The sequence below is a fragment of the Podarcis bocagei genome (assembly GCF_964188305.1).
Source record: "Podarcis bocagei genome assembly, chromosome: 4".
Lineage (NCBI taxonomy): Eukaryota > Metazoa > Chordata > Lepidosauria > Squamata > Lacertidae > Podarcis > Podarcis bocagei.
The window spans coordinates 88,799,790-88,810,752 of NC_138128.1; the positions used below are offsets into that span (position 1 = coordinate 88,799,790).

General features: G+C 46.2%; 1 protein-coding gene across 2 annotated transcripts in view; it reads right to left on the reverse strand.

Moving 5' to 3' along the window:
* Positions 1 to 10,961, reverse strand: part of ADK (adenosine kinase) — a 204,873-nt gene extending 193,912 nt beyond the window's left edge. The window contains exon 1 of one of the 2 annotated variants that reach the window (XM_081191845.1): positions 10,803 to 10,961. In XM_081191845.1, coding sequence (XP_081047971.1) covers positions 10,803 to 10,864 — 62 coding nt within the window. In that variant the 5' untranslated portion in view covers positions 10,865 to 10,961. Of the gene's footprint in view, positions 1 to 4,678; positions 4,798 to 10,802 lie in introns of those variants that run through there. The other variant, XM_081191847.1, reaches the window with a different exon arrangement.
* Positions 10,962 to 10,963: the final 2 nt, after the last annotated feature.

Here is a 10,963-nt window from a genome sequence, read left to right on the forward strand (position 1 = left end):
CAGAGCCACGCCACGCGTTGCATAACCGGAGTTATCGATTTAAGTTTCTGGGCACCAGAAAATGCTGAACCAGCTTGATTGGGGCACCAGAAATGCTGCTGACGCAGTTTAGACGACAAAAAAGATATTTTGGGGTGGGGAAAACGTAGCACAAGTCTGCGCAATAAGTCTACAAAGCCTTCTTCGCACACAGGTTGCGGAATAATCCTCACTTGCCTCATCCAATATCAACAGTTTGAAGGCTAATGGCCAAAAACGGGGGCTCGGGATTTTATATTCCACCAAGCTCCCTGGGCTTCCCCTCCTGGACAAAGAGTAACACCTCAAATGCAATCTTCGGCACCCTCGCTTCACTAAATGAAGCTGCTCGGATCTGTCCCATCCGCATGCTAACTATGGTCGAAAATGCTTGCGCAGAACACGGTTTTTCATCATTGGACACCTGCCACAGGTGGCATCTTGCGGCATCGGTGAGGAGTTGCGACAGAGGCAGATTTGCACAAGAAGTTTCCGACAGCAAGACTCCTTCCCTGGCTGATGCTTGGTTGTTTCCTCTGCCGGCTTCCTTCTATATGTATGGGCTCATCATTTTAGCTAGCTTGCCAAGCCTCAGAAGGAGGCTACGGGGATTTCTATAAACAAGATGTGCAGTATTCGTACGTACGGTCCAGTCAGTATGTGGACTGTCTCTGTGGACTGCCCCTCTAAAAATAGGCTGCCCAGATAAATTTGTGAGCATCCTTCAGCTCCTCCATGATAATATGAAAGCAACAATCACAGATAACAATGGCTCTCAAGGTGAACCATTCACAGTGGGATCAGGTGTTAAAACAGGGTTGTGTTATCGCCCCAACACTATTCATTATTTTCACTGCCATGATCCTACACTTTGTCGAAGGGAAACTCCCCACCGGTGTAGAAATCATGTATTGAACAGATGCAAAGCTCTTTAATCTGAGCAGGCTGAAAGCAAAGAGTAAGGTTACCATAAGTTCTGTCATAAGGCTTCAGTATGCTGATGACAACGTAGTGTATGCACACTCAGAGAGGATGACCTCCAAACCATCCTAAATAACTTCACAGAAGCTTACAAAAAGCTTGGCCTATCACTCAACATCCAAAAAACCAAAGTGCTACACCAACAAGCACAAAACAACCCCTCTGCAGTGCCACAAATCCAACTCAATGGTGTAACATTGGAAAGTGTTGATCACTTCTCCTACCTGGGCAGTTATCTTCCCACAAGGGCCGACATTTCAGGAGTGCTCTGATGGTGTTTCCTGCTTGGCAGGGGGTTGGACTCGATGGCCCTTGTGGTCTCTTCCAACTCTATGATTCTATGATTCATTTATGCCGAAATCCAGCATTGCCTGAGCTCTGCGAGTGTAGCTTTCTCCCGATTGAAGTACAGTTGGAGGACCGGGACATTTGCAGGCAAACCAAAATGCTTATTTACAAAGCTGCTGTTGTACTACCAACCTTACTGTATGCTTGTGAAACATGGACCGCTTATAAACACCATCTCCAACTCCTCGAAAGATTCAAGCAACGGTGCCTCCGAAAAGTTTTACATATCACTTGGAAAGACAGGTGAACTAATTCCAGTGTACTGGAAGAAGCAAAGATCACCAGTGTCAAAGCAATGATTCTTCAACATCAACTTCGTTAGACTGGTCATGTTGTTCAGATGCCTGATTATTATGCCAAAGCAACTACTCTATTCCGAACTTAATAATGGAAAGCGTAATGCTAGTGGTCAACAAAAGAGGTTTAAAGACTCTCTCAAGGCAAGCCTTTAAAAATGTAATATAAACACCAACAATTGGGAAATACTGGCCTGCGAGAGCTCCAATTGGAGAACAGCCTTTACCAAAGGTGTCATGGACTTTAAAGACGCTCAGACTCAGGAAGAAAGGGAGAAATGAGCTAAGAGGAAAGCATATTTGGCAAACCCTCACCGTGATCAACTCCCGTCTGAAAACCTATGTCTCCACTGTGGAAGGATGCAGAATTGGCCTCCACAGTCACTTATGGACTCACCTTACTCGACTATGAGTGATCGCCAAAGAAGAAGAAGAATTTGTACATCTGTTTGTGGTTGCCTATCTCCAAAGAGTAAACATACCAGTACAGTAGTTTGGTCCAGCAGAAGACAGCATCCACATGAAAGTAGGAGTGCAGTACTGTTTTACAGAGAGATAGATCCCTAAATTATTGCAGAAAAAAGTGAGTACAATAGCCTTTACTAACTGCTTCTGCTTTTTTTTTTAATGCTGTTGTGTAAAGGTATGATTGGGCTATTTGTTTTGAGATACACAAAGTAATTTATTATTCTAACAGAATACAAATAATAATATATGCAGCAAAACTAGCCTGACTAGAAAACAAGTGGTTTGAAAGTCCCTTGTAATATCTTTACTTTCGGGGGGGGGCACCACAAGGGACCTAGGTAAAGGTAAAGGGACCCTGACCATTAGGTCCAGTCGCGGACGACTCTGGGGTTGTGGCACTCATCTCGCTTTACTGGCCGAGGGAGCTGGCGTACAGCTTCTGGGTCATGTGGACAGCATGACTAAGCCACTTCTGGCGAACCAGAGCAGCGCACGGAAACACTGTTTACCTTCCCGCCAGTGCAGTACCCAGGGACGCGGACTTATAAAAAATATTGGGGGGGCCCGGGAAAGCTCATGAATAATAAATAAGCTCATGAATATGCAAATAAAGTGGCGCCGCCTCCTCGTGAGCGAATAGGGGAGAGCGTGCTACGCCTATTAATCAGCTCCGAAGGAAATTGGGTGGAGCTTTTGCTCGGGAGGGAGGGCAGGAGGCATGCAGCCCGACCCTGTGCATTTTGGGCTGGGGGAGGGGCGGCGATGGCGCTCTGCTGGAGGGGCGCCAGAGATTATTGGGGGGGCGGAGCCCCCCAAACGAATTTTTGAGGGGGCTCGGGCCCCCTCAAGCCCCATGGAGTCGGCGCCTATGGCAGTACCTATTTATCTACTTGCACTTTGACATGATTTCAAACTGCTAGGTTGGCAGGAGCAGGGACTGAACAACAGGAGCTCACCCCGTCATGGGGATTTGAACTGCTGACCTTCTGATCGGCAAGCCCTAGGCTCTGTGGTTTAACCGACAGCGCCACCTACCAAGGGACCTACCAAGCCTATTTGGATAGCTGGCCAGGAAGGATTTAAAGGAAAACAAATTTAGGAGCTGGGTTTGCAAAGGGGTATTGATGTTAGTCTGCTGAAAAAACAAACCCAAGAGTCTTGCTGTAGCTTATAAACTAATTTTGCTATGGCCTAGAGTGCCCCATCAGAAGCACAAGGTTGAATCTGTGAACTTGGGCCTTTGATCTGGTTGTCTGGAGTTTACTAAAAGTAAATGATTCTGACCTTATTTGCTTCAGTCTGGAAGGCTACAATTCCATACTGTAGATGCAGTAAAAAAGAAAAAAGATTACTTTTTAAAGGGATATATCTCTTTGTTATATGACAAGTGCTTGGCTTTTTCTGTTCCACAAAAACTAATAGCCATTGTAGTCTGGGTTTTTTCTTTTTCCCTCTGCCTCCTCCTTACAATGAAAGGTTAAGTAATTTGATATCTGCAGTGCAAAGGAGCTTTGCCCTTTTCAAACTAATTTAACAACTTTGAAGTTGTGAGAAATGCTGTCCTAAATTCCCTAAAGAAAATATTCAAGTAGAGAAAGAGGAATCTAAAAAATCAAGCTTGTTCAGTATTTTGCAATAAAATAAGGATGTTTATTCGCTAGCTACAAACTTCTAGAGGGGTAAATATTAGTCTGCTGCAGCAAAAACACCATAGAGTTCAGTAGCACCTTAAAGAGATTAATACATGTATTATGGCATAACATTTCAGGAGCTAGAATTGCATCTGGGCTCAGAGTATCACAGCCTATCCTGGCCCTTTAAAGCAGTACAGTTCTAAGTCTGCACTCCACTGTACCCAAGAGAAATTGAAGCATCTCAGATAATGCTGCTGGTAGAGTTGCCAGCTTGCAACCTAGATGTATTGCCTCTTTATGGACATTTAGAGAGAGCGCAGAGTGATGGGATGAAAAGCACAGAACTGCAGAAACCTGAAAGAAAGAGGGGGTTTGGTGGCCATAATAAATTAAGAACAGACCAATTTTAAAGTTGTGGTGGCAGGGATGGGGGTGGGGGCTCACAGAGGTGGGGTTGCCAACTGCCTAGAACAAAAGTAACTTATTGGCTTGTTCTTTTGCCTTTAAAAGCAACTTGCACTGCCTGATTAAGCAGGTGATTTTTTTTCTCTCAGCATGGAACAAACATAATCACCTATTAATCAGTGTGCATCAAAAGGTTTAAAGGCACATATTTTTTAAAGCCACTTAAAAAAGTTGGCAACCTAACACACAACACCAGAAGAAACTGTTGGCAGCAGGAAGGCAGTGCCTTGTAAAGCTATGGAAAATTGTAGTACCTGACAAAATCGTTCACTATGAAGCTACCCAGGCCCGGCCATTGGTAGAGATCATTCCCAGCACTTATGGAAGTACCCTGGAAGTATTTTTAAAGCTGGCAGAAAGAGGACTCACGGCACAATATTAAATATTAAATTAAGAAGAGCTCCTAGCTGTTCTGAAATGATTACAATTCATGAACAATTCAGAATATTAGAAGAACTAGAAACTCACTGTTCAGGACTTGTTTCTTCACTCTTGCCCTCAACTTTTCTCCTCTTTCTATGGATTAGCGCTCAGCTCAGTTTGGCTCCTCCCTCCATAGCAGAGCAAAGCTCGCCAGACACAGACAGGGAGTAGTGTTAGAAATTCAGGCATCCAAATACATAGCTATCAACTTACAGATTTGAAAATAAGGGACCAGCAGCCTTGAAAATAAGGGACCTGCAGCCTCACCTGTTCCAGGCACTCCAGTCTTCCTGTCCTCATGCAGTCTGGTCAAACTCATGCTGGTAGCTTCGAGAACACTGTCCAACCAACTTTGTAACCAGAGGTTCAACTGAATAGAATCTGAATCACATGCACCACAAGGCCTATGCAGCCTCAACTTAAGATGGCTCCCCGGCCTGGCTTTGCACTGCAAAGTTTGCAGCAGCACGTGCAACAAAATGCCGTCCAGCATTCAAAACCCCCCTCAGCTTGAATTAACTAGCCACACACAAGGCATTCAAGCTCCACTCCCCAGTCGTTCTTAGACTTCTTATTGGGTGAGCAACACAGCCAAGCAACACAGTTGGAGCCTCCCTCCTCCCTGGCCGGCAGGGAGGGAGGGAGAGGAGCTGCTTCCTTTGAAATTTAAGGGACATCATTTAAGGGACATCCATCAATAAGGGACAGCAGCGGGACATGGCGCTGGAATAAGGGACTGTCCCTTCAAATAAGGGACACTTGACAGCTATGCAAATAGCTCCTTAAACCAAGGTTACAGTCTCCAAAACAGAATGTCTGGTTGCCATTAGGGAACTGGACGGCTCTAAAGTTCTAAAGCTCTAAACTGTGACTATCAGTTAAACATCTGGCTAGTTCTGGTGAGAACCTTAAGCTAGGTTAAGAACGTTGATAACTTAAAGAAGAAAAGTCACTTGATCCGAGGACAGTCCACATATATATTGGCCCATTCCGATTTCTTTTTCTTAATGGTGACATGGACCATTCATAAGGTATACTCTTCACAACTGTGAGCAGGGCCGTTCACTGCTCAGGCTGCAAAGAAAAAGCATTTTGGTTCCTAAAATCCATTCTGATTCTGCAGATATAGTGTAACTGATAGAATTCTGCAGGATGTGGTATGTGTGTGTGAAAACACTCAAGATCCAATGATCCCCAGGCATGCACTTTCGGATGGTGCAGATGTTAGGTGTCATTCTGGTACCCAGTCACCTTCATTTGGTCACAAATGGCCAATAGGCAGGTTCAAAATGCGCCCGGCAAATTTCGAACACTGACAGGAAGATGCCAGTTGCTGTCTGGAGAGGTGCAGGTAATGGCAGTGCCCAGGAGTGTTTTCCACAAGTTCAGGTTTCCCCATCAGCTGCAGTCTTATCTAGAGCAGCCATATCTGATCATGCTCACCCATGTTCTAATTACCTGCAACCAGGACTACTGCAATGAGCTTTCTGTAGAGCTGCCTTTGTTGAAGATGGTCTGGAAGTCAAAGCGAATGCTGAACTCAGCAATTAAGTCTGAATGCATAGTACCATTTGTGGACTAGTTACATTAGCCACCAGTACTTTCAAATCAAAATACTGGGCTGAACCTGTCAAGCTGTAAACAACTTGAGATCAGTTGTCTGTTCCTTCATCCACACAGTCCTGCCTGTGCACTGAAATCTGCTTCAGGGGCGCATTTACACTGGTTAAATTCTATGCAGCTGCAATTTACCCTTACCAGCCCAGCAAGTTTTACCATCTCCCCCATCTATGCACTGTTTTGAGAAGAACTCGATGGCGTTCATGTAACGCAGCTTTCGTCCTAGGGGCTTCAAAGCCTATATGGGGAAAGCCTATATGTTGTAGAGTTGTAAAACAACTAAGATAAACTACTGACCTGACAGCAAGCTGTTCTGTATCTCCTTAATCCAGCCTTTCAAATAAGCATGCAAAAAGTCCCAACCCTTGCAATTATGACAGATAAGATACTAGGGGGCGGAGCGGGGGGGGGGGGAGAGAGAACAAACTCTACCAGTTTACAAACATTCTTACTTGCCACAGATAACCAGGCATGTTGCTAATGGGTCAACTGTGTGATGCAGCAGCAAAAAAAGGCTAATGCTACTCTACGCTCCATCAAGAGAAGTATATTTATAACAAAAGTATAATGACAAGAGAAGCAATTCTCTATTCTGCCTTGGTCAGCCCATATCTCGAGTCCTGTGTCCTGTTATGGATACCACAGTTTAAGAAGGATATTGACAAGCTGGAACGTGTGCAGAGGAGGGCAACCAAGACGATCAAGGGTCTGGAAAGCAAACCTTATGAGGAACGGTTGAGGGAGTTGGGTATGTTTAGCCCGGTGATGAGAAGACCGAGAGGAGAAATTATAGCGATCTTTAAATATCAAAAGAGCTGCCACCTGGAAGAGAGAGCAAGTTTGTTTTCTCCTGCTTCAGAGGCTAGGACTCAAACCAATGGCTTCAAGTTGCAAGAAAGTAGATTCAACAACAGGAAAAACTTTCTGACTGTAAGAGCTGTTTGACAGTGGAACAGACTTCCAGGAGAGGCATCGGACTCTCCTTCCTTGGAGGTTTTCAAGCAGAGGTTGGGTGGCCATCTGTCATGGATGATCTAGTGGAGATTCCTGCATTCCAGGGGGTGGACTGGATGACCCTTGGGGTCCCTTCCACCACTATAATGTTATGATTCTATGATGATGACATGTTTGCTATAAGTGCTATAAGCCCCGTGTTACTGGAAGAGGGCTCAGCCTTCACATATACAAGGAACACACATATGGAGGGTGGTAGCAAGCCACACACACATCATACGGATATTTTAAGGCACATCTGCAATATTCCTAAATATGTAGGCAGTGCTCTTCATGATGAGGAACCCAAGTGCCTGCATATGCATATATGTATGTATGGACACAGGCATATCTGAGACATGTCCACAAATGTGCATACAGCAGTTTGGGGGGTTTGGGTGGCAGAGCCCCTGCCTCCTGCCATAAGTGCTTTATTGTTCACACAAGCAATTCCTGTTGTGCGATTACTGAGTTGAAGATTAACAACAAAACCCTGTGCAAATTTATTCGGAAGCAAATCCCATTTTTGTTCGGTGCAGCTGACTCTCAAGCAAGCAATCAAAGGTTTTGAATAGACGCTCACCTTAAAGACCTGTTAAAAATTCATCTTTTTAAATGATTTTAGATGTGAATTATTGCACTGATTAGAAATGAAGCCACAAATTGGATCAATCTCCTTTCAGCACTAATCTCCTCAGATTTGACAAAATCCCTTACATTGTTTCTGCCCATTTGGTCTCCTCTAATTGTAAAGCTGCCCTGGCCGTCAAATTATAACAGTGTACAAAGTTCAGAGTTCTGACATTCATTCCTCTGCGCCCCACCAACTCCTCCAGCCAACATTCTTAAGAGGGCACCTTTTCCTTCAGAAACTTACCAAACTACTCTTTCTAACCTTCCCCCATTCTAGGCCTGTTCCTAATCTCAATTGGTCTGACATAGACTTTCTGAGAGCCACAAAGAGTATGTTTATGTGTGGTATAGTGGCTAGAGTGTTACATTAGGCCATGAAGCTTACTGCATGACCTTGGGCCACAGCCTGACCTGCCGCACAGTGGATTAAATGAAGCATAGGCGCCGACTCCATGGGGCCTGAGGGGGCTCGAGCCCCCTCAAAAAAAATTTGGGGGGGGCTCAGCCCCCCCAATAATCTCGGGCGCCCTTCCAGCAGAGCGCCGCCGCCGTCCCCCGCCTCCTCCCCACCTGCTCCTTCGCCAGCCAGCCAGCCAGCCGCGCGCCCTAATCGGAGAGCCCCGGCCGTCCCCCGCGAGATTAGGGAATCCTCGGGGGCGGGGGCTCCTGCCTCGCTGCTTCGCAGCACCACCGCCACTGCCAAGGCACTGCCGGAAATCCCGCGAGAACAGGGGAATCCCGACTGGCCACACCTCCCAGCCAGCCAATCGGCTGGCTGGGGGGGCGTGGCTTGCCCTATTTAGGGCCGGAGCCACTTTATTTGCATATTCATGAGCTTATTTATTATTCATGGGCTTTCCCGGGCCCCCCCAATATTTTTTATAAGTCCGCGTCCCTGAAATGAAGACATTACCACGGAGGAAAAGGTGGACTATAATTGCAATTAAAAAATGAATAAATAATTTACACCTAAGATGGATGTGCACAGTGGAAAAGGTCGGCATATAAACATGAGCACACAAGTGCATTTGTCAGGCAACCCTTGCCAGAGCATCCAGTTGGCCACTGTGAGACTAGATGGACTTTGGTCTGACCCAGTGGTGGTGGTGTTCTGTTCTTAACCCAGAGCTTTATCACAAGGTTGGGTAGGCTTTGCCAATCTGGTGCCTGTTAGCTGTTTTGGACTGCAACTCCCATCAATCCCAACCACCACATGGGAGCAGAGCAGGTGACAGCTGTAGTCCAGTTAGACTGAGTGGAGGCACCAGGTTGGGGAAGCCTTTGCTAGAAAGACAAAGATGCAGGTTTGCTACCAGTGTTCGAAATTAGCCAGGGGCCAGGAGCTTTTTGCACCTGGCTATTGGCCACTTGCAACCAAATGAAGATGTATTGGCGCCAGGATGGCACCTGACATCTCCACCATCTGGAGGTACATGCCTGGGGATTATTGGATCTCAACTGTTTTCACACACCAGTACCACACACTGTAGAATTCTAGCAGTTATATTTTACCAGTACAATCAGAATGAATTTCAGGAACCAATTTGCTTTTTCTGTGCAGCCTGAGTAGGAGCAGGAAATGTTATAGTTAATTGTTGTAGTTTGTCTTCCCTTACCCCACCCCACTGCTCTGCTCACAGTTGTGAAGAATATTATTACGTTATGAATGGTTCGCGTTGCCATTAAGAAAAAGAGGTAGGACTAGGCCAATATATTTGTGGATCAAGTGACTTATTCTGTAAATTCTCAGAGTCCTTAATCTTGCTCAGGGTTGTCACCTGAACTAGTCAGATGTTTAACTGAGAATCAGTCAGACCATCATTTGAAAAATAAGACTTTAGAGCTGGATTGCCTAAAAATGGCAACTAGGCATTCCTTTTTGGCAACTCAACCTTAGTTTAAGGAGCTATAAGATGCCTAGCTTATACATCTGAGTTTCTAACACTGTTTGCTGCCAAATGTATATTTTACAGGAAGCTGCAGGCAGTTGGGACCCATGCTAACAACCATGTCTGATTAACACACACATTTGCAAACACTTGTTTGTTGCCACCAATCTGCACTTTGCACTTTGTACCTTTACAGTATATTCCGTGCACAAACCGTAACGTCTAAAGTAGCCCCGGAGGGGAAACTTGTGGAGCGAACCCTTGGTGCTGCCCTGTGAAATACTGTAACCTCTCTCAAGCCTGAACTTCCCCTGCTCTCCTCTTGCTAACGCTTCTTCCTCTTTGGTCACAGCTGCAAGAAGTTCACCAGAGCAGACATCCAGGCGTGCGCGATTAGGCCACGTGGAGCGAGCGAGTCCCTACACGCCTACCGCATAACTGTCACCCAAAAACAAATCAAATGGCACACACCACGAACGCAGCCTCCGATTTCCCAGCCATTAGTCTTGTATGAACAATAGAACATTTCCCCTCCTGATTTCATTGCGCCGTCAAACGTTCCAGAATAATGGCAGGGAGAGTTAGGAGGAAACAAACAGCCCGAATAACCTATTCTGGCATCCAAATAAATCACCCTAGCCGGCGTGCAAGAGGAAGAATGGCCCTCGGCTCCCTGAAGCGCAAAGGATCGCTTTCAGGGCAATGCGGACCGTGCTCAGGGCAGTGCAAATTCCTGCCAAATAAATCCAACCTTTGCTTCCAGGAGGAGGTCACTAAAAACCATGCCAGCGGATAAGCACTCGTGGTGCCGTCGGGGCCCCGTGCCATCTATGGGACTTACGGCACCGAAATGCCCCTTCCTTGCCCACCAGGCAACGCTGGCCGACCTTGCTAGGCGCTTCCCACCACCCTACTACTCTCTGAGCCTCGAGGGTGGGCTGGGTGGGAGCCTGATCGGCATCTCCTTTGATCCAGGCGCCTCTAACTTACGGTCGATACGACCCCATCCCCCTCTCCGTCTTTTCTCTCTTTACCTAAGCTGAATGGGCTCCAGCTTTTGCTTCTTGGCTTGGGGCGCCTCTTCTGCCATCTTCATGCTCGTCCAGCGGCCGCCTGCAAGCTGCTCCCAGCTCCTATTATTTATTTATTTTGCAGACGAATTTACCCAGTTCCTTTCTGGGAAGCCGGCAGGGGG